The sequence below is a fragment of the Aquarana catesbeiana genome, linkage group LG03, assembly GCF_042186555.1.
Source record: "Aquarana catesbeiana isolate 2022-GZ linkage group LG03, ASM4218655v1, whole genome shotgun sequence".
NCBI lineage: Eukaryota > Metazoa > Chordata > Amphibia > Anura > Ranidae > Aquarana > Aquarana catesbeiana.
In genome coordinates this window covers 104,601,098-104,625,215 of record NC_133326.1, presented here as the reverse complement: position 1 = coordinate 104,625,215, position 24,118 = coordinate 104,601,098, and the positions used below count along the sequence as shown (strand labels likewise).

The window sequence follows — 24,118 nt, the reverse complement described above, 5'->3', positions numbered from 1 at the left end:
AAGGAGGGTTGCCAGCCAGTATTGGTCCTTCTCCTTGATACCACGAATACGAGGATCCTTACGCAGGCTTTGCAGGATCAGGGAGGCCATGCAGCGTAGGTTTGCTGAGGCATTCGGTCCGGAGTCCTCTGGGTCACTAAGAACGACATGGTCCGCAGCCACCTCCTCCCAGCCACGTACAAGTCCATGTGTTTCTTGGGACTGATCCCTTAAAGACTGCTGCTGATGCTGAGTGCCAGGCTCCACCTCCATACTGACACAATCTTCCTCCTCCTCCTCTTCCTCCTCGTCCTCTTCCTGTGTGATCGGCGGGCACGCAGGAACACTGTCTGGATAAAGGGGGCCTTGAGAGCTAAGGAAGTCCTCCTCTTCCTGCCTCTGTTCTGCCTCAAGTGCCCTGTCCATTATTCCACGCAGCGTGTGCTCCAACAGGTGGACAAGGGGGACAGTGTCACTGATGCATGCACTGTCACTGCTCACCATCCTCGTGGCCTCCTCGAATGGTGACAGGACAGTGCATGCATCCCTGATCATGGCCCACTGGCGTGGGGAAAAAAAACCAAGCTCCCCTGACCCTGTCCTGGTGCCATAGTCGCACAGGTACTCATTGATGGCCCTCTGCTGCGTGTGCAGCCGCTGCAGCATGGCCAACGTTGAGTTCCACCTGGTGGGCATGTCACAGATTAGGCGGTTCTTGGGCAGGTTAAACTCCTTTTGGAGGTCCGTCAGCCGAGCACTGGCATTATATGACCGGCGGAAATGCACACAGACTTTCCTGGCCTGCCTCAGGACATCCTGTAAGCCCGGGTACCTGCCCAAGAACCGCTGCACCACCAAGTTAAGGACGTGAGCCAAACAGGGCACATGGGTCATTTGTCCCTGTCGGAGGGCAGAGAGGAGGTTGGTGCCATTGTCGCAAACCACCATTCCTGCCTTAAGTTGGCGTGGCGTCAACCACCTCTGAACCTGCCCCTGCAGAGCTGACAGAACCTCTGCCCCAGTGTGGCTCCTGTCCCCCAAGCACACCAGCTCAAGCACCGCATGGCATCTTTTGGCCTGCGTACTTGCGTAGCCCCTTGAACGCCTACGGAGCACCGCTGGTTCCGAGGAAGAGGCCATGGAGGAAGAAGAAGAGGAGGGGGTGGAGGAGAGAGGTGTGTCACAATCAGCATTTTGGAGGCGTGGTGGCGGAACAACCTCCAACACTACTGCACCTTGTCCTGCATCCTTCCCAGCTGCCAGCAGAGTCACCCAATGCGCCGTGAAACTTAGGTAACGTCCCTGTCCATGCCTGCTGGACCATGAGTCAGCGGTAATATGCACCTTACCGCTGACCGCCCTGTCCAGCGAGGCATGGACATTGCCTTCCACATGCCGGTAGAGAGCCGGAATCGCCTTCCGTGAGAAAAAGTGGCGTTTGGGTACCTGCCACTGAGGAACCGCACATTCCACAAACTCACGGAAGGGGGCAGAGTCTACCAACTGAAAAGGCAGCAGTTGAAGTGCTAGCAATTTTGCCAAGCTAGCATTCAACCCCTGGGCATGTGGATGGCTGGGAGCAAACTTCTTTCGGCGGTGCAGCAGCTGGGGCAGGGAAATTTGCCTGGTACAATCTGACGTCGGTGTACCAAAAGCAGATTGCCCACAAGTACTTGGCTGTGACACACCTAATTCTACACCTTCATTCCTCTCACTGCAGGTCTCAGAGAGGACTGAAGGTCTAGTGGGGTTGGAAATCTCAGCTGATGAGGAGCAAGGAGAGATCCTCTTTGTTCTTTGGTGTGGGTCTTTTAGATACGCTTGCCAACGAACTGCATGGCAGGTCAACATATGTCTGGTCAAGCATGTGGTACCCAAGCGGGAGATATTTTGGCCACGCGAGATACGCTTGAGACATATGTTGCAAATAGCAGCGGTGCGATCTGATGCACTCGTCTCAAAAAAGGCCCACACCAAAGAACTTTTTGAATAACGCGCAGAGACTGCAGCGCCCTGCACATGTGGAGCTTTGGGGTGTGATGCAGTCAATGTGCTGCCCTTAGGCTGGCCCCTGGAGGGCATCCTGCCTCGTTGGTGATGTGCTGCCGCCTCCTCCTCCTCCTCCTCCTCCTCCTCCTCCTCCTCCTCCTCTCTCCTATCAGGCACCCACGTTGAGTCAGTGACCTCATCATCCCCTCCCTCCTCATCACTGGAGCAAACCTGGCAGTATGCTGCAGCAGGGGGAGCATGACTGCCAGATTGCTGTCCTTCTTGGGCACCCCCTCTGTCCGCGCTCATGTTACTGCCTTCATCGAGCTCAGTATCGTCATCAGAGCCTTCCAAACGCTGGGCATCCTCCTGGAGCATGTACCCAACACTGTGGTCAAACAGTTCGAGGGAATCCTCATGAGGACATGGTGGAGCTAGGGAAGGAGTCACTGATGACATTGAGCTGAGGGAAGAGGCCGCTGCTTTGCCAGACAAAGCACCCTGGGCATGGGTGAGAGAGGATGAGGAGGATGAGGACGGCTTGGTCATCCACTCGACCAAGTCTTCCGCATGTTGCGGCTCAACATGGCCAGCTGCCGAAAAAAAGGCCAAGCGTGTCCCATGGCCACGTGCTGATGAGGATGCACCGTCTCCACGACCAGCACTAGACACAGAGCCTGCTTGCCCTCTCTTATTGGCTTGTGACTGTCTGCCTCTCCTTCTTGGCCTTCCAGACATACTAATGGCCTGTAGCTGCACTAAGCTGGGATAGAACACCTGTAATTTTCTTCAAGTAGCTTTATATACTGTAACCAGACAAGCCTGCCTGTCAGTAGGAAGATAACAGGAACGGATCTAGCTGAACACTGTGAGCAGGACGCACTGTACTAAATGTAAATAGTCTAGCTGCCTGACCGTGGTACTAATAGGATCAAATAGAACACCTGTAATTTTCTTCAGGTAGCTTTATATACTGTAACCAGACAAGCCTGCCTGTCAGTAGGAAGATAACAGGAACGGATCTAGCTGTACACTGTGAGCAGGACGCACTGTACTAAATGTAAATAGTCTAGCTGCCTGACCGTGGTACTAATAGGATCAAATAGAACACCTGTAATTTTCTTCAGGTAGCTTTATATACTGTAACCAGACAAGCCTGCCGGTCAGTAGGAATTTAACAGGAACGGATCTAGCTGAACACTGTGAGCAGGACGCACTGCACTAAATGTAAATAGCAGGAACGGATCTAGCTGAACACTGTGAGCAGGACGCACTGCACTAAATGTAAATAGTCTAGAAGATAACAGGAACGGATCTAGCTGAACACTGTGAGCAGGACGCACTGCACTAAATGTAAATAGCAGGAACGGATCTAGCTGAACACTGTGAGCAGGACGCACTGCACTAAAAGTAAATAGTCTAGAAGATAACAGGAACGGATCTAGCTGAACACTGTGAGCAGGACGCACTGCACTAAATGTAAATAGCAGGAACGGCTCTAGCTGAACACTGTGCGCAGGACGCACTGCACTAAATGTAAATAGCAGGAACGGATCTAGCTGAACACTGTGAGCAGGACGCACTGCACTAAATGTAAATAGCAGGAACGGATCTAGCTGAACACTGTGAGCAGGACGCACTGCACTAAATGTAAATAGCAGGAACGGATCTAGCTGAACACTGTGAGCAGGACGCACTGCACTAAATGTAAATAGCAGGAACGGATCTAGCTGAACACTGTGAGCAGGACGCACTGCACTAAATGTAAATTGCAGGAACGGATCTAGCTGAACACTGTGAGCAGGACGCACTGCACTAAATGTAAATAGTCTAGAAGATAACAGGAACGGATCTAGCTGAACACTGTGAGCAGGACGCACTGCACTAAATGTAAATAGCAGGAACGGATCTAGCTGAACACTGTGAGCAGGACGCACTGCACTAAATGTAAATAGCAGGAACGGATCTAGCTGAACACTGTGAGCAGGACGCACTGCACTAAATGTAAATAGCAGGAACGGATCTAGCTGAACACTGTGAGCAGGACGCACTGCACTAAATGTAAATTGCAGGAACGGATCTAGCTGAACACTGTGAGCAGGACGCACTGCACTAAATGTAAATAGTCTAGAAGATAACAGGAACGGATCTAGCTGAACACTGTGAGCAGGACGCACTGCACTAAATGTAAATAGCAGGAACGGATCTAGCTGAACACTGTGAGCAGGACGCACTGCACTAAATGTAAATAGCAGGAACGGATCTAGCTGAACACTGTGAGCAGGACGCACTGCACTAAATGTAAATAGCAGGAACGGATCTAGCTGAACACTGTGAGCAGGACGCACTGCACTAAATGTAAATAGCAGGAACGGATCTAGCTGAACACTGTGAGCAGGACGCACTGCACTAAATGTAAATAGCAGGAACGGATCTAGCTGAACACTGTGAGCAGGACGCACTGCACTAAATGTAAATAGCAGGAACGGATCTAGCTGAACACTGTGAGCAGGACGCACTGCACTAAATGTAAATAGCAGGAACGGATCTAGCTGAACACTGTGAGCAGGACGCACTGCACTAAATGTAAATTGCAGGAACGGATCTAGCTGAACACTGTGAGCAGGACGCACTGCACTAAATGTAAATAGTCTAGAAGATAACAGGAACGGATCTAGCTGAACACTGTGAGCAGGACGCACTGCACTAAATGTAAATAGCAGGAACGGATCTAGCTGAACACTGTGAGCAGGACGCACTGCATTAAATGTAAATAGTCTAGATAGAAGATAACAGGAACGGATCTAGCTAAACTGAATACAGTGTATATATATATATGCAACACCTGGGATGCATATATATACACAATACACTGTAAGTGCAGCTAACTGACTGACTGTTCTGCCTAATCTATCTAACTCAAATCAAATGACACTGTCTCTCTCTCTCTCTATCTCTCAGCACACCGGAACACACACTACACAGGGCCGCCGTGCAGGCGGCCTTATATAGTGTGGGGTGTGTACTAAATCCCCTGAGCCATAATTGGCCAAAGCCACCCTGGCTTTGGCCAATTACAGCTCTCTCTACTGACAGCGCTGTGATTGGCCAAGCATGCGGGTCATAGTGCATGCTTGGCCAATCATCAGCCAGCAATGCACTGCGATGCCGCAGTGAATTATGGGCCGTGACGCGCCACACGAATTTAGCGCGAACGGCCCATAACGTTCGCAATTCGGCGAACGATCGAACAGCCGATGTTCGAGTCGAACATGGGTTCGACTCGAACACGAAGCTCATCCCTAATGGTGAGCTGCCTAGTTTCTTTGTCCAATCCAATTACTAATTCTCACCTGCAGAACACTAGGCTGAGAAAACCAGGAATTGTCAGATGTATAGTTTATTCACAGGAAGTGTCAGTTCTTGGACTGTAGAGGTCATGCATTAACCCGTGCAATGCCATACCTCATGTTTGAATGCAAACTGAAACTTCTGGCACAAACCACATGATCAAAGCACATCTTATGCTGGTGAAAATAAAAATGTGCAGGTAGGAAGGCTTATAATGCCTTTTAAATAAGTATAGCTAAGAGTGTGCAAACTTGGCTAACTCCTTTGCCAGTTGGACCCAGCCTGTGTTTCAATTTCCTCTAAAAATTGTGACTTGAGCAGCTTGGAGGTTCTTCAAAAGAATAATGGGATCTTTGGGTATATCCCCAATTTTTATACTGTATATATGGTTGACATAATTGTAGACTTTGCTGTAAATGAAGCACATGTTGACTTCCCCCTTGTACTTTTTGGTGTTTTCAATTAACCAGCTTGCATATGAAATGGCTCTAATTCTAAATGTATAGACCAAAAGCCAAGAGAATAAGATGATTCATGTTTCCTGTACTGTAAGGAGCCTCTTTGCAACCTTTGCACCCCCTATAGCCACGAATTTTCAGAGATTGACATAAGGGAAAAAATGATTACCGGTATGTAGCAAGTGCTGACCATTATACAGCTTTACATTCTGTATATTCACTTTAGTTGCTGCCCTTGGAGCTTACAATCTAAATGCCCCTATCTTGCATGCATACATACATGTATGCACGCACACTAGGGTCAGTGTGGACAGGACAATTAACCATATCGGCATATATTCGGAGCATGGGGGGAAACCCAAACTAGCACAGGGAAAGCATGTAAACTTCATGCAGATAGTGTAATTCGAAAAAAAAAAAAAATGGGGACCCCGGTACTGCAAATCAGAAGTGCTATCTACTAAGCCACTGTGCACCCTTATAAAAGTATATTTCTTATAATATGTAAATATTGTGGCTTGGTTCCATACCCCCTTACCCTGTTGCCCTAGGCCAGTGATGGTGAACCTTGGCACCCCAGATGTTTTAGAACTACATTTCCCATGATGCTCTGCAGTGTAGTTGAGCATCATGGGAAAATTTGTTCCAAAACCTCTGGGGTGCCAAGGTTCGCCATCACTGCCCTAGGCAGTGGCCCATCATTGTCATTATGCAAATGCAGCCCTGCTTTCGCCTGTTTTTATAGCTTCTGCTATTTAGAAATATCGAACCCTAAGCAGATTATCATAAACCGCACCAAGCTATAGGTAAGCAGAAGCTAAATGGGGAAAAAGATTTATCTCAGCGTTAAAATTTATTACTTATGTCTTACCTCTTTATCGATTACCGTTCTATCTTTGGCGTGTGATTTCTTGATATGTATTCAAATGTTCACAGCTTAACAACAGTAACATAGAATAATGTATTCCATTGCCTGGAAGCCCAATGCCACATTTTACTTCTGTAGCCTCACATTTTTCTCTTACCATTGCACACTTTTTTTTAATCTTTTCTCTGTCTCGGTGGAACAATGTTTGTCGCTTTCATGATTCTCTCTGTTAGCAGCCTGTGAGACTATGGCAGATGTTTGAGTAATGGGCAGTACCTAGTGTTGCAGCTCATTGCAGCCAACTACACAGGGATGGCATGCTTCAGTGTGCTGTGTTCCTGTTTTTATAAACTGCACTCTATTGCCCACAGCATAATTGGAATTGTGTGCACACTTAAAAAAAAAAAAACAAGTTATTCTACTTTCTGGAATGCTAGATGGATGTGACGCACAGCCCAGAAATACCCAATATATTACAGTACTGTCAGGTGCAGGGTGTGTAAACGACTGGCAGAGCATACAAAGCACAGAGATGTCAGCATGACTTAGGATAACCTGGCAAGAAGAAAGTGCAGCCAGATGCTGATTAATACTGAGCTGTACAGTGTCGCAATTTTGGAGGCAGGGCGAACATCGGGGGAGTAAATTCCCAGAAAGAATCTACAGAATGGCTTTTACCTGTCTTTATTATCGTCATTGTAAAATATTTATGTTGCTCATTACACCTTTTAGTTCTGTTCCAGATGGCATGATTCTGTAGCTTTTACATGTCCATGGAAATTAAAATACATTTGGCGTAAAGCATCTGAGAAATTGCTGCAACATGAATCAATGACTTGCCAGTGCCCTGAGGTCAGATTTTGGGGACACAACTGATCTGTTAAAACATTTTGACATGAGTATAAATGTCAAATGTCCTTGTTAAAGCAAATCAGCTTTCACTACATAAAGGAGTTTATATACTCTATATGCAGTTTGTGCATTTTGAAGATAACATCTCAGGCCAGCAATCTTGGGATATGACAGCATAATTGTTTTTAATATAGTTTTTCTATTGCACAATATAATATTAATGTGATTGAACATAGTAACACAGTGCTCAGAAACCTGCACTCTTGATTATGCAAATTATCAAGATGGCAATACATTTGTGCTTGAAAAACCTAGTCCACCCAAAATTGAGACTTTACTTTTATGTGGCTGCTGAAGAGTTGAACCACTTACTAACTTGTGTTTCTTTCCGGGACAGTCTGATGAAGATCTTCCCACTTGAGTTCCCAATTGGGAACCCCTCTTTCACCAGGGTACAAATGGTATATAAACAAATGTGCTGTGATTCCTGTGCTGTGCTCCTCTTAAAGTGGAACGCTAGCAAAAAACCTTTTGATAGATGGGAAAAAGTTCAAGCCCCCTCTATGGTTTTTCTTTGTGCCTCGGTCCCGCTGAGAAAATTACCCTTAGATTTTTATAGGTGTATGTATCAGAAGCTGGCTGTACACTGGTAGTTTTTTTGTTCACGAGAACATTCGTACAAAATTTCTCATCCATACATTTGATGAAGCATGCTGTTCAAAAGTGCTTGAAAATGTTATTCGCGTTTTAACATTTGATTTTAGAGTGAATAGACTCCCCCCCCCCCCCCCCCCCCCCAAATGAAAACCACATTTGCTTTTGGAAATTCGTCTATTTGAGTTTCCATCATTCTCTAAAATTCTTAAAATGAACATGTGTATGGCCAGCATCAATCAGAAAATCTTTAAACAAGGATGCAAGCAGCAATAAAACTAAAAGGTTTCTTATTCTTTCTGTTGTTTAATACTACTATGTTAAATACATAAGCTGGGATACAGCGTTTGTCATTGAAATAAATTTGAGCAATTGATGGACAAATTAAGTCAACCTGACCAAGGTGTAAATCGAAGTAGGTCTACACCATATTAGGATGGACATGTACAAGAATGTGTATATTTAAATATGACTGGTTCTCTTTTGAATATTTTGAAAAATGCAGTGAGTTTATAGGAGAGCTTTTAATGTCACTGGAAAGGATTCATCACCGAGCAGATGACTACTGCATCATCTTAGGCTATGAGCTAAAGTTTTGAGCCTTTGCTATTGTTTCACATGTATTTCTACACAATGTGCAGATAAAACCGCATGTACTAGAAGAAGAAGAAAAAAAATGAACATGTGCAAAGTACCCCAGGGAAGCTTAACCCTCGACTACAAATCAAGACAAAGTAACAGGTTCACTTAATTGTCCACAGCACGCATTCCTGCCACAGACTGCTTACATTTGTTATCTTAAGTTAACCCCTCCCACCAGACCTATCCATGTTAATTTCCCACTTGTTAAGCAAGATGTTCAGGCCCTGTGAGGCCATACAAAGGTAGCAGAAGACCATATCCGTACTATAAAGAACACTCTTACCGCCCTCTGTCATTTAGCTTGTCACTCAGCTAGGAAGATGGGTGCACTAAAATCCAAAATAGATGACCTTGAAAATCGGTCACACTGAAACAATTAAGGTTTGTCAGGTTTCTGGAAAAGTCAAAACGTATCTTTCTGGAAGACTTCCTCAGAAAATGGCTTAATGATACTCTGCCAACCTTGTCAGTGTTGCACGCATTTATGATTGAGCGTGTCCACCACAACCCTCCCAGACAAGCCACCTCTGGGGGCTCCACCTAGACCCTAATAGCTAAAATTCCTATTTTCTGAGATACGGTGGTAATTCTTTAAGCTGCATGCCCTTTTATAGTATTAGAGCCTTTTGTGTCATACCATACAGTACAAGTTTATTAACCTTGTATTGTACATGGTGGGGACAAGATTGTAACCTTGGCTGGGAGCAGCTTACAGAGGAAGCTGCAGCAGTCTGGTCACATGGATCAAGGGAGTCTACTGTAGTAGGGAGTCAGATAAAGTAATACAGCCTTTAATGCAACCCTATAGACTTAATAAACATTTAAATTAGTTGTAAAGGCAAAAGGTTTTTTTATCTTAATGCATTCTATGTGTAGCAGGATCCCCAGCACCCCCTAACACTTACCTTGAGCCCCATCTCTATCCAGCGATGTCCATGATTCCCTCAAATGTCTGGCTGGGGCACAGCTGCAGCTCCATTGGCTCCCACGACTGTCAATCAGTCAGCCAATCAGTGGAGAGGGGGCTGAGCCGGAGCAGAACGGCTGCTGCATGTTTGAATGGACACACAGGGCTGCAGCTCGGCTCGGGTGCCCCCATAGCAAGCTGCTGGTCTATGGGGGCACTCATCACTTGTGTTTTTTTAAACCGAGACTTTACAATGAATTTAACTCTCGCAGTGAGAGTTTTGGAGTTGAACTTTCTTGTTCAATGTCTTTATTGAAAGGAGATAAAATATTTGGACGTAAGATGAAAACAGACGAGTGCATTTGAATGCAAATTACAGGACAAGTTAGGACTGTTTCCGAAAGTAGGACCACAAAGCGTTTTCTCTTTAGACCATGTTTGGATAAAGTTTGAAGATAGTATAACATATTAATCGCATGGTGCGGTTACCTTGAATAGGTATACAAAATGGAGTTGAACTTTTAACTAGTTCAACTCCATTTTATCTAGAGCTCTTAGAGAATCAGACAGTTTGGCAGTGTTATTGGTAGTTCGTGTACTTTAGGTTTCATGGTCTTTTAAATGTAGTTATTGAGATGTCTCATTAGGAATATGCCTGGGGATACTATGTAGTTATTCTCTCCATCATGGTTTCTTAATTGGAGTGACTGTTTTATATCTCTAAGTGATTAAAAGCTTTAGTTATAGACCACTGTCCATCAGCCTGCTGTTAAACATAATGATTTAATCCATAATGAGATGGGTCTGCAGACCTGGTCTAAGGTTGGAATGAATGTTGTTGCCTTGGTAAGTATTTATTATTATTTATTTATTTTTTTTTTTTTATTAGTGCTCTCTGTAAAGAGAAGGCTCTATCTGGGGTTATATCTCTGGTTTTTATTATTTTTTTTCATTTGTATGAAGCCAATAGAAAAAGACATCACATGTATAAATTAGCTCTATATATTTAAAGGGTAATTCCATTTCCGTGGGGGAAAAAAATAGCAAATAAAGGAAAAAAAATATATAGCGCATATAATTGCGGCACTAATCATTTTGTAATTGAATGTTATTAAAAATGACCTTTCCTTTTCAATCTGCAGCCAATGTAATTTTCTGAGAATACATTGCAATATGGGTGGGTTGATGACCACTGATTTACATGATTTACAGTACCCATAGGTAAGCCCTATTGTAGGCTTACCTATAGGTACAAACCTTAGAGATAAGTTTACTTACTCTTAAATGATCTATCCAGAATGCTAAGGATTCACATACTATACTTTCAACAGATTATTATGTCTGCAGGATCCTGGGAGAATATAAATATACTACAGTGAAAGACCTTTTTGAAAATCACATGGCCATACACCGTCTGTTTCCAAGTTCTATACATGAAAACAATACATCACCCCCACATGCCCCCTTCCCCTGACTCAATGGCACATCTGTCGGTCCATCCCCACATTCCAGGGTGCTAGGGGTAACCTTAGACTCTAAACTGTCCTTTCAGGCACACATCCAATCCCTGTCCAAAGGATGCCGCCTTAGCCTCCTCAACATTTCCAGAATGCTCCCCTTTTTAACTGACACCACCAAGCTTCTAATTCACTCCCTCAACTACTGCAACGCCCTCCTCCTAAGGAAGAGAAGTCTTCCTTAATACCACTAAATAAGCTAGAGTATTTGGGTCTGATCATAGATACAGCTTAGAAAAAGGTGTTTTTGCCTCAGGCAAAAATCAACTCCATACAAGAGCTGGTGCAGATGGTCAGACCGAAAGGCAATCCCTCAATTCTCCTTTGCATGAGGTTGTTAGGAAAGATGGTGGCTTCATTCGAAGCAGTCCTCTATGCCCAGTTCCAATTGAGACTGTTGCAAAACAGAATCCTGTCTGCTTGGAACAAAATGATCCAAGCTTTAGACTTGCCAGTGTGGATGTCCCCAAGGAAAATCCTTCAGACCAATTATCTGGAAAGTAGTAACAGATGCCAGCCTTTTAGGCTGGGGAGCAGTATTAGAGTAGACGACTGTCCAGGGACAGTGGTCAAGAACCGAAAAAGAGCCTTGCCCATCAACATCCTAGAGATTCGGGCAGTGCGTCTGGCTCTGAAGGCCTGGACTTCCAGACTTCCAGGTTAAGGGATTGTCCTGTCAGGATCCAATCCGACAATGCCACAGTTGTGGCCTATATCAATCACCAAGAGGACACCAAGAGTTTCTCAGCACAGAGAGAGGTGAACCATATTCTAACTTGGGTAGAAAGGAATGTTGCGTTCCTATCGGCAGTCTTCATTCCGGGAGTAGAGAATTGGCAGACGGACTACTTGGGTCGCCAGCAGTTATTCCCAGGGGAATGGTCTCTTCACCCCAACATTTTTTGGGCTGTTTGCCAAAGATGCGGGACTCCGGACGCAGATCTTCTAGCATCCAGATTCAACATGAAGTTAGTCAACTTTGTGTCCAGGACAAGGGATCCACTTGCATGTGGAACAGATGCGTTGGTGACTCCGTGGGATTGGTTCTCACTGATCTATGCATACCCCCCTATTCAGTTGCTGCCACAACTTCTTTGCAGGATCAAGCTGGAAAGCCGGTAATTCTGGTAGCACCAGCATGGCCCAGGTGGTCATGGTATGCAGAAATCATAAAGATGGCAGTGGAGGATCCATGGTCCCTTCCACTAAGGGCAGACCTGTTCTCACAGGGGCCGATATTCCATCCTACTTTACGAACGCTAAATTTAACAGCCTGGCTATTGAAACCCACATTCTGAAGAAACATGGGCTTTCCGGATCAGTTATCTCTACTTTGATTAATGCAAGGAAGCCAGCTTCCAGAACCATATATTATAGAGTCTGGAGGGCTTGTGTTTCCTGGTGTGAATCCAAGTGTTGGCACCCTCGGAGATGTATCCTAGGCAGAATTCTTGCCTTTCTACAATTAGGCATAGAGATGAAATTGGCCTTGAGTACTATTAAGGGCCAAGTCTCAGCCTTATCGATCTTATTTCAAAGACCGCTTGCTACGCATTCTTTAGTCCGGGGTTTTATGCAAGGTTGATGCGGATTAATCAGCCAGTTAAATCACCTTTGAGACCTTGGGACTTGAACTTAGTTTTGTCAGTGTTACAAAAACAGCCATTTGAACCGATACCACATATTCCCTTAGTCCTTCTGACAAGGAAGCTGGTGTTCTTGGTAGCTATATCCTCAGCAAGGAGGGTTTCGGAATTGGCTGCTCTTTCGTGTAAAGAGCCAAATTTTTATTTATTCATGAGGATAGAGTGTTACGCCCTCGTCCAGACTTTTACCAAAAGTGGTTTCAGGTTTTTACTTGAACCAAGATTTTGTCCTGCCATCGTTTTTTCCAAAACCATGTTCCAGGGAAGATAAGTCACTGCATTGTCTTGATGTGGTGAGAGCAGTGAAAATCTATTTAAAGACAACTGCTCAGATTCATAAGACTGATGTCTTTATTCTGCCAGAGGGTCCTAAGAAAGGACAGGCAGCGTTGAAATTCACTGTCGCTAAGTGGATTCGGCAAGTTATAATTCAAACTTATATTTTAAGGGGTAAGATTCCCTCTTTTCAAGTTAAGGCGCACGCTACCAGGGTGGATAGTGCTTCTTGGGCAGTGCGTCACCAGGCCTCTATGGCTCAGATCTGTAAGGCCGCAACTTGGTCTTCAGTGCATACATTCACAAAATTTTATCAGGTGTTCTGCAGGCAGCAGTAGAAGTCCTCAAATCTGGGGGTACCCTCTGGGTTGTGTCTCCCTCCCCTCAAGTAGCATTGCTATGGGACGTCCCATTAAGTAATTACTTAAGGCTCTGTGTCCCATGATGTACAATAAAGAAAATAGGATTTTGATAACGGCTTACCTGTAAAATCCTTTTCTTGGAGTACATCATGGGACACAGAGGTCCCTCCCCTCTTTTTGGGATTTAAGTATATTGCTTTGCTACAAAAACTGATGTGCTCCTGAAAGGAGGGGTTATATAGGGAGTGAACTTCCTGTACTGGGTATACCAGTGTCCATCACCTGAAGGTGGCCCATAACCCATTAAGTAATTACTTAAGGCTCTGTGTCCCATGATGTACTCCTAGAAAAGGATTTTACAGGTAAGCTGTTATAATTTTTTTTTCTATTTTTCTTTTCCCTGTCAACAAATGACAGGCCCGATCTGGCCTTCTGGCTGGCTCATAGTGCTAGATTTCCATCTCCCGGAGAGAATTAATTGAGGCTGATAGAAAAAAAAATAGGTACTTGCCCTAGTAAGCCTAAAGAAAACGAATTATTTTATATAAAACAGCTTCATTTATTTGTATTTCCATATTTGTGTGGGCCTCATGCAAATAGGCATATAAACCCATTAATGTAAAAAATATACAGTTTGTAATTATGCATTTACAGTACATAAGGGCATTTACCTTTTTTGCCCCAGAGGCCATGTGTGTTTTTTTTTTTTTTTTTTTTTTTTAAGCCAGAGCCTCAGGCACTAATCATGTGTTTAAAAAAAACAAAAAAAAAACAACCTATTCAATTTTATGCGTCCGGCGCCCTGCATGTAGATTAGAGGGCTGGGTGAATGGATTGGGGTGGGGGGGCAGTGCCTGTGCACCCTGCGGCCACACTAAGCGGCCGCCACTGGGCAGGTGGCTGAGAAAGTGGAAGAATCGATGTATGACTGAATTATTATCCAGTACTAGTCAAACTCCACCTTCACATCTTCATCTTGGAAAGTGCATTTCTCGTATGTACAAGATGTCAGCACAGCACCAACACTTATAGGCCATATGGAAATGGGATTCATGCTAATAAGATACACCTATATACAGTGGAACCTTGGATTATGAGCATAATCCGTTCCAGGAGAATGCTCGTAATCCAAAGTACTCGCATATCAAAGCGAGTTTCCCCATTGAACTTAATAGAAACTAAAATAATTTGTTCCACATTGACTTCAATGGCATGCAATACAGCATGCGGCCAGAGGTGGGGGGCACTGGAGAGCCTCCGAAACGGCAGGAAAGGCCCGAGGACACCTCGGCTGGCCTCAGCAAATCTCCGAAAGACTCCGTTCCCAAGGTTTGCCAAGGTCAGCCGAGCTGTCCTCGGGCCTTTCCGTGCATTTCCGAACGGCGCCGTTCAGCTCTGGCGTCCCCCCACCTCAGGCCAAACGTGGTACTGCACACTGCTTTGGCCTGAATTGTGCTCGTTTTGCAAGACAACACTCGCAAACCATGTTACAATTTTTAAAAATACAGTCCCCGTATTATAAAACGCTAGTTAATCGTGTTACTTGCAATCCAAGGTTCCACTGTATATGAAACTGCTCCAAAATGGAGACACCCTAAGACAAGAAGTGTTACTGACCAGATCATCAGGTGAAAGTAAAGACAAAAATGGCTTGAAAAAAACTAAAGCAGCCACCACATGTAAGGATTGGTTAGCTGCAATATATTAAATTTTTTGTTTTTTAATACCACTTTAATCACTTCACTTATAATCTCTTTAATGATGGCACGTGATGTACAGTATATAATGGGTTTAAATCCTTATTTTAATTTTGTTTTTGGAGGGGGAAGGTTTGAAGGCCTAGGTTACTGCATATAATTATTGTAGAAAAAACTTTTTGTTTGCATATTGCAATGCAGAGTAGCTTGATATGCACTTTAGGGGTTTTAGTTTTTTTAAACAAAATGGGGTATTTTCAAGATGCGTTAAGAATGCAGAATATGTAAATCACTGATGCAGTACATATACTGTAGTTTGCTCCTTGGTGCAATTTTGTCCTGTTCCTTAGCCCGTTTTTTTTTTTTTTGTAGTATAGACTGCAAATAGAGCTGTAATACAGCAGCTGAGGAAGATGGATCAACTCATAATAATATTGATCTGCCATGCTCATAGCCAGTTAATACATCACTGGCATGCGAGAAAATCTAAGCAAACATTTGTGTTACAAGATGTGACTGATTGCCAGAGCAGTGCTGTCATTATTGATGTTTTAGGTTTTAAGCAGCATAGGACAATACCCAGCATTCAGTGATTAAAGTGGTTTCGGAAAGGCGCACAGATCATCATTGGCTGTATTCCAGCACTGCTGTAAAGCGTGCTGCTAGGAATTAGTGTAGGTAAAAAATTAACTCCTGAATCAGAGCGACATTCTTTAGGACACCGCTGTGTATATAGATTTGCACTGCAGGTCTCTCAGGTTCATTCCATTCTTAAGCTTTCTTCACAGCTGTAGGGTTTTACTGTGAACAATTGCTTTAGCTTTTTCATGAACAACCAATTTAACAGCGCTATTGACTTTTCAGCCATCAAGAAATAATTTTTTGTCTAACAAAAAGATACATCAGGAGCAGTAGTTATTCTTGTATCTTTAAATATTCATAGTGTTTTTCCTTTTAAGAATTTTGTGTGGGGGTAAAAATAACAGAAAATGGGAAATGCGTGTTTTTAAAATGATTTGGAGAGTTGTCTTGCCTGGGGATTTTGGAAATGCCACATGGACCATTGCCTAGGTTGGCAGAGGTTTAGTAGGCATTAGATTTCTGCTGTTTAACTCCATTTAATAAAAAGGCTAATCTCTTTGTATCAATTTGTAATAGAACATAATTTCAGAAAAACAATGACCTTTTCTGTGAAAATGGACTTACTCTTCTAGGCATCGCCTTGGGTATGGTGCCTACCCAAGGCTTGTATGTGGGGGCCGCACCTCTTTAGTATGTCATGGCTGAACATGTCTAAATCAGTAAAAATTTCTTTCTTAACAAATGATGCCAGCAACAAGAATTACACAAGGAAGAAAAATATTATTATTCCTTTATTTAAAAAGCCAGCTGGAACAAGTTCCATTCTGACATGTTTCCCGCAAGGCACAGGGCTAAGAATGACGAAGCCATTACCCATACACCATTGTATATACATATATATTTATTTCTATTTGTTTCAGGTACTTGTATATCGCTGTCAATTTACACAGCGCTTTACATGTAAATTGTACATTCACATCAGTCCCTGCCCTCAAGGAGCTTACAATCTAAGGTTCCTAACTCACATTCATACATACACATACTAGGGCCAATCTAGACAGGATCCAATTAACCTACCAGCATGTCTTTGGCGTTTGGAAGGAAACCGGAGTACCCGGAGGAAACCTGCACAGGGAGAGAATATGTTGCTGCTAGGCGGAAGTGCTAACAACTACACCACTGTGCTGCCCCATATTTGTATAGAAACATTATTCCCACATGATCATTAAACCCTTCATTATTTCTTTTACAAAGGAGTTTCTCAGCAGAACATTAACCCCTTCATTAGTTAAACCTATTCAATTCCATTGTACAAAACAAAAAATAGATCTATAAAAAATAAAAACATTTTTACAATGTAAATCGTGATTACAGCATTTGTGCTGGAACATATATTGAGCTACATAACAAAAAAAATCAAAGAAATGTAGAAATAAAATGTAGCAATATAGCGGATACGCATGCTGCTAGACTAATACACTTCACTAACCGATCCATGACTGCTGCCCCTCTCTGCCAATCCCTTCACTGGCTTCCCCTACCCCACTGTATAAAATTCCAAATGCTAACCACAACATACAAGGCCATCCACAACATCGCCCCCAGCTACATCACCAACCTCATCTGCAGATATCGCCCAAATCGCCCCCTCCGCTCCTCCCAGGACCTCCTGCTCTCTAGCTCCCTTGCTACCTCCTCTCATGCTCACCTTCTGGACTTCTCCAGAGCCTCTCCTGTCCTCTGGAATTCCCTGCCCCGGTATATCAGATCAGCACCTAACCTGTCCACCCTTTAGGAGATCCTAGCAACTGTCCCCATGCCACCCTGCATCTATTTCCTTTTGTACCACCACCCCCTTCCTTTAGAATGTAAGCTCTATGAGCAGGGCCCTCCTGTCCCTTCTGTATTGAACTGTACTGTAATTTTGCTGTCCCCCCTCTACATTCTAAAGATCTGAGTAAACTGTTGGCACTATATAAATCGCGTATAATAATTTGTATTCCTCAAGCTTTGTATTGTGCTGAATTTTACTTTCAAAATTGAAATCTACATAATATAAAAACTTTAATATATTTTTTGATTGTAGAAATCCGCAGAAGGGGATCCAAAGAACTGCCTGGAAAACCTTTACACTTATATGACACGCCATATGAACCATCGGAAAATGGAATTGATTCAGATTGTGAAAAGTCAGATCAGCGACCCCGAGAATCCAGATTGCCACAAGACGATGAGCGGCCTCCAGAAGAATATGACCAGCCTTGGGAATGGAAGAAAGATCGAATTTCAAAAGCATTTGCAGGTCAGTTATACAGTGTAGTCACCACTTGCCTACCATAAGCTAAACCTAAACAATGAGGACTAGAAGGTATGGACACTTTGGTGGGCAGATTTTGTAATAGCCGGATATAAAGTGCATCTGTCCACTGTTAAAATGTTTTTTCTAACATTATACTGCTAATAAATGTGGCTCGTGTGATGAAGAAAGGACTCGCCTTTTTCTCCTGCCTGCACCACTGAAAGGCGCTGTAACAAAGAAAAATAATTGCCTGGGAACTCTATAGAATTCAACATTTTGTGAGTGCTGGATTCCTGGTTCTCCTGCGATACTCAATGGTTCATCCCACTGACCTCAGCGTTATTAATGTGTACTGTAGTGGCGTGAGTCCGACATGGGGAAGCCCTTGAGCACAGCAGGGAACCAGGCATTCAACACAGCCGAAAGTGTTGCCTTTTTGAAGAGTCTACACTGGGTGTTCAACCTGTGGGTCTCCAGCTGTTGCAGAACTACAAATCCCATCATGCCTCTGCCTTTGGGAGTCATGCTTGTAATTGTCAGCGGCTTGCAATGCCTCATGGGACTTGTAGTTGTGCAACAGCTGGAGGTCCACCGGTTGAGCACCCATGGTCTACAGCAACCTTCAGTAGCACAAACAATATGAGGTCATCCAGAATAGACATGGAATATATTTTTTATTCACTTGCTGAAGCCTTTTTTTGACTGAGGACAGCAAATCAAGAAAGCATTGCTTTAATTAATCAACTATTTTACAAACAGATGGGACTTAAAAAAAAAAAAAAAAAAAGAAAAACAATTGTAGCGAAAGTATCAAAACTCCTAAATAAAACTCTCTTCATAGTTCAATAAACTTTAACTATTTTAGTTTCTGCTAAGATCAGGTATTTCTAACCATACATTGTTTTATTCATATGTATATATAGCACACGTACTCACCAGTCACCGTATTGGGTACACTTGCTAGTGTCAGGTTGGACCCCCTTTTGTCTTCAGAACTGCCTGATTTCCTCTAGAGATTTTGGTCCATATTGATATGATAGCATCAGATTTGTCGGCTGCACATCCATTATGCAAATCTCCCATGCCACCACATCCTAAAGGCACATTATTGGATTGAGATCTGGTGACTGTGGAGGCCATTGGAATACAGTGAACTCATTATCATGTTCAAGAAACCAGTGGCGAGATGATTTGAGCTTTGTGACATGGTGCATTATTCTGCTGGAAGGAGCCATCAGAAGATGAGTACACTGTAGTCATAAAGGGATGGACATGGTCAGCAACAATACTCAGGTAGGCCGTGGTATTTAAACGATGATCAATTGGTACTAAGGGGCTCAGTGTGCCAAGAAAATGTCCCCCACACCATCACACCACCACCAGCCTGAACCATTGATATAAGACAGGATGACTCCATGCTTTTATGTTTATGCCAAATTCCGACCCTACCATCTGAATGTCGCAGCTGAAATTGAGACTCCTCAGACCAGGTAACATTTTTCCAATCTTCTATTGTCCAATTTTGGTGATCCTGTGTGAATTGTAGCCTCAGGTTCCTGTTGGATGACAGGAGTGACACCTGGTGTGGTCTTCTGCTGCTGTAGCCCATCTGCTTCAAGGTTTGATGTGTTTGTGATGTGCATTCAGAGATGGTATTCTGAATACCTTGATTGTAATGAATGTTTTTTGGGGTTACTGTTGCCTTTCTATAATTTTTCTCCCCATTCTCCTCTGACCTCAACCAGTCATTTTCATCCACACAACTGCCGCTCACTGGATATTTTCTCTTTTTTGGACTATTCTCTGTAAACCCTAGAGATGGTTGTGCATGAAAATTCCAGTAGTTCAGCAGTTTTTTAAATACTCAGATCAGCCCTTCTGGCACCAACAACCACATTCAAAGTTCCCCATTCTGATGCTCAGTTTGAACTTCAGCAAGTCGTCTTCACCATGTCTAGATGCCTAATGCATTGATTTGCTGCCATGTGATTGGCAATTTGTGTTACCAAGAAATTGAAGAGGTGTACCTAATAAAGTGGCCGCTGAGTGCATTTGAATGAGATTAGGATTTTTATCCTACCCTGACTAAATGTTGCACACATTTTTGCTGCCACTTTATGCTGCAGAAATACTTTGTCAATCTTTGTTTTGTATTATTTTGTCCTTAAAAAGCTACTGATCCCTGTAAGCTGAGCCACAAAAAAAGTGGGCAGAGGGAAAATAATTATTCACCGGTATGGCTTGTGCCTTGTTCGGCATGGTCTTTGTGTGGAGGCTGCCATCTTGGTGGACCAGGTTTTGCCTTATGTCAGAGCCTTTAGTGAGCGTAAAAATTAGCAGCACAGTAATTATTTTACCAAGTAAGACTAATGCCCCGTACACACGGTCGGACTTTGTTCGGACATTCCGACAACAAAATCCTAGGATTTTTTCCGACGGATGTTGGCTCAAACTTGTCTTACATACACATGGTCACACAAAGTTGTCGGAAAATCCGATCGTTATGAACGCGGTGACGTAAAACACGTACGTCGGGACTATAAACGGGGCAGTGGCCAATAGCTTTCATCTCTTTATTTATTCTGAGCATGCGTGGCACTTTGTCCGTCGGATTTGTGTACACACGATCGGAATTTCCGACAACGGATTTTGTTGTCGGAAAATTTTATCTCCTGCTCTCCAACTTTGTGTGTCGGAAAATCCGATGGAAAATGCATGCTCCGATCGGACATTTTCCATCGGAAAATCCGACCGTGTGTACGGGGCATAACAGTCAAAGGGCAGTGGTACCTAAGATCTCACACTATAAATATACAGCTAGAAGTTGGACATCCTAAGTCTCCTGTGAGGTGCGGGTGTCTCCTGCATTTCTTCTGCCACCCGATATCCCACCTGTAGGGCTGATCCAGGGAGAGCCGTTCAGCAGGGCCAGTGCTGACATCTCTCCCTAGACCCCCCCCCCCGCTGCTCTCACAGCCAGACAGAAGGGGAGAGAGAGCTGCTTCTACTCCTCCTCCCTTCCTCTCCTGCTGTGTCTACCCCGCCCACACCCCCCGACAGTGTGTTCTGGCCTACCAGAAGGGGATGTGTGGGTGGGAGGTATGAACCCCTGCAGCCTGATCCATCATCCATCCATGCGGTCCCTCCTGCCCAGTGAGTACTCTGATGTAAGGGGCATCCTTTCCTTCTGCCCTCCTGCCCCCAGTGCTGTGCCCACTTACCCTCCCCCTGTGCTGTGCCCTGACACAGACCTACCTGCAGATACAGACTGGGATGGGGGGCAGAGGAGGGACTGCAGATAGGGACAGGGCCCCCCTCTCTCATCTGTCACCCCCCTCTCTCTCCCTCTCTCTCATATCCCCCTCTCTGTCAAGTCTCTCTCATCTCTTCCCTTTCTCTCTCATATCCTCTCTCTCGCTCTCCTCCCCCCTCTCTCGCTCTCCTCCCCCCTCTCTCTCGCTCTCCTCCCCCCCTCTCTCTCGCTCTCCTCCCCCCTCTCTCTCGCGCTCTCCTCCCCCCTCTCTCTCGCGCTCTCCTCCCCCTCTCTCTCGCGCTCTCCTCCCCCCTCTCTCTCGCGCTCTCCTCCCCCCCTCTCTCTCGCGCTCTCCTCCCCCCTCTCTCTCGCGCTCTCCTCCCCCCCTCTCTCCTCGCGCTCTCCTCCCCCCCTCTCTCTCGCGCTCTCCTCCCCCCTCTCTCTCGCGCTCTCCTCCCCCCTCTCTCTCGCGCTCTCCTCCCCCCTCTCTCTCGCGCTCTCCTCCCCCCTCTCTCTCGCGCTCTCCTCCCCCCTCTCTCTCGCTCTTTCCTCACCCCTCTCTCTCGCTCTTTCCTCACCCCTCTCTCTCGCTCTTTCCTCACCCCTCTCTCTCGCTCTTTCCTCACCCCTCTCTCTCTCGCTCTCTCCTCCCCCTCTCTCTCTCGCTCTCTCCTCCCCCTCTCTCTCTCGCTCTCTCCTCCCCCTCTCTCTCTCTCGCTCTCTCCTCCCCCTCTCTCTCTCTCGCTCTCTCCTCCCCCTCTCTCTCTCTCGCTCTCTCCTCCCCCTCTCTCTCTCGCTCTCTCCTCCCCCTCTCTCTCTCTCGCTCTCTCTCCTCCCCCTCTCTCTCTCGCTCTCTCCTCCCCCTCTCTCTCTCGCTCTCTCCTCCCCCTCTCTCTCTCGCTCTCTCCTCCCCCTCTCTCTCTCGCTCTCTCCTCCCCCTCTCTCTCTCGCTCTCTCCTCCCCCCCTCTCGCTCTCTCTCCCCCCTTGCTCTTTTCTCCCCCCTCTCTTTCTCTCCTCCCCCCTCTCTTTCTCTCCTCCCCCCTCTCTTTCTCTCCTCCCCCCTCTCTCTTTCTCTCCTCCCCCCCCCTCTCGCTCGCTCTCTCCTCCCCCCCTCTCGCTCGCGCCCCCCTCTCGCTCGCGCCCCCCTCTCTCTCTCGCCCCCCTCTCTCTCTCTCGTATCCCCTCTCTCTCTCTCGTATCCCCTCTCTCTCTCTCGTATCCCCTCTCTCTCTCTCGTATCCTCTCTCTCTCTCTCTCTCTCTCTCTCTCTCTCTCTCTCTCTCTCCTCTCTCTCTCTCGTATCCCCCCCCTCTCTCTCTCTCTCTCTCTCTCTCTTCTCTCTCTCTCTCTCTCTCTCTCTCTCTCTCTCTCGTATCCCCCCCCCCTCTCTCTCTCTCTCTCTCTCTCTCTCTCTCTCTCTCTCTCTCTCTCTCTCTCTCTCTCTCTCTCTCGTGTATCCCCTCTCTCTCTCTCGTGTATCCCCTCTCTCTCTCTCGTGTATCCCCTCCTCTCTCTCTCGTGTATCCCCTCTCTCTCTCTCGTGTATCCCCTCTCTCTCTCTCGTGTATCCCCCTCCTCTCTCTCTCATATCTCCCCCACTCTCTCTGAGAGTGGCCCCTACCTGTTTCAAGCAGAAATACTGATTCCTACCACCATGACCACTTCAAATCACTCAAGTGGTTAGAGTATTCCTATATAATCTGTGTACACTAATAACATTTAATTTGATCATCCTCTAGTGTGTTAAATTGGTGGGTGGGGGGGGGGGGGGAATCGTGGAACGCCACCTCCATGAAATTAGTTTTTGCAGGTTGGGATGTCTGTCAAGTGCCTAGGCAACCTCAGACAACAGGAAGCACTTTTTGTTCAGAAGGAATTCAAGACAAAAGGTTTTGTGTTTGTAAAAAAAAAAAAAAAAAAAACAAAACAAAAATTTTTTTTTTTCTCTAACAGCATACACATACACAAGGCGTACGTTTACACAACAAGGTATTAAAGTATCATAAACCTAACTTACCACACAAGAATAGATTCATGGCAAATGTGTTCAAGTAATTTAACAAGTTTATACTGTAAACCTTATTCAATGATACCTAGCATTGATGAGGGATAACAAGCAAAACAAAAGGTGAAAGAGAAAAGAACACACCTCAAAATGGAGTAGAAAAAATGATAAGCTTTGCAGATAGAATCAGTCTACAAGTACATGTCTATTAGAAGACCTATAGCCTATTTATCTGAGAAATGAGGCATTGTAGCAAGAAGAGTGTGAAAAATTATCTCCAACATTATGGGTCTATTCTCTCAATTTATGAAAAATAGCAATTGTGGGAAACTGAGTTTTTTATAGCTATAGCCCAATGTGTAACTACAGTGATAAGTGATGGGACACACATGGTATTGGAGCAAATATTTTCAGTGATTTCTGAGATCTTTTGCCATACGGGTCTCCGCCTTCTCATAAGCTTTAAGTATATGGGGTAAAGAATAAGGGAAAGCACAACTACAAAAATGGGTATCTGAAACCTCAGGGAATTTTGAGTGTTTGTTTGAATGGTGTATATTAACACCTTAATGGCTGTTTCCCTGACACATCTAGTACATTTACGAAGGATACAAATCCATAGTATTCAGTTTGTCTGAGGGTTGCAGTAATTTACTGGCCTCTTGGCCCATTGTCACGATTTCTCAACGACTTCTCCATATGGCTTCTCTACTTTTTCTCCTCTGAAGTACCTGCCATCATCCTTGGTGACTTTAACATTCCAATCAATGTTAACACCTC

At 44.8% G+C, this 24,118-nt stretch overlaps 1 protein-coding gene across 4 annotated transcripts in view; it reads left to right on the top strand.

The window, feature by feature from the left end:
- Nucleotides 1-24,118, top strand: part of SHF (Src homology 2 domain containing F) — a 389,714-nt gene that overhangs the window by 166,267 nt on the left and 199,329 nt on the right. For all 4 annotated transcript variants that reach the window (XM_073618891.1, XM_073618890.1, XM_073618892.1 and 1 more), the window contains exon 3: nucleotides 17,867-18,082. In XM_073618891.1, coding sequence (XP_073474992.1) covers nucleotides 17,867-18,082 — 216 coding nt within the window. The remainder of the gene's footprint in view (nucleotides 1-17,866; nucleotides 18,083-24,118) is intronic.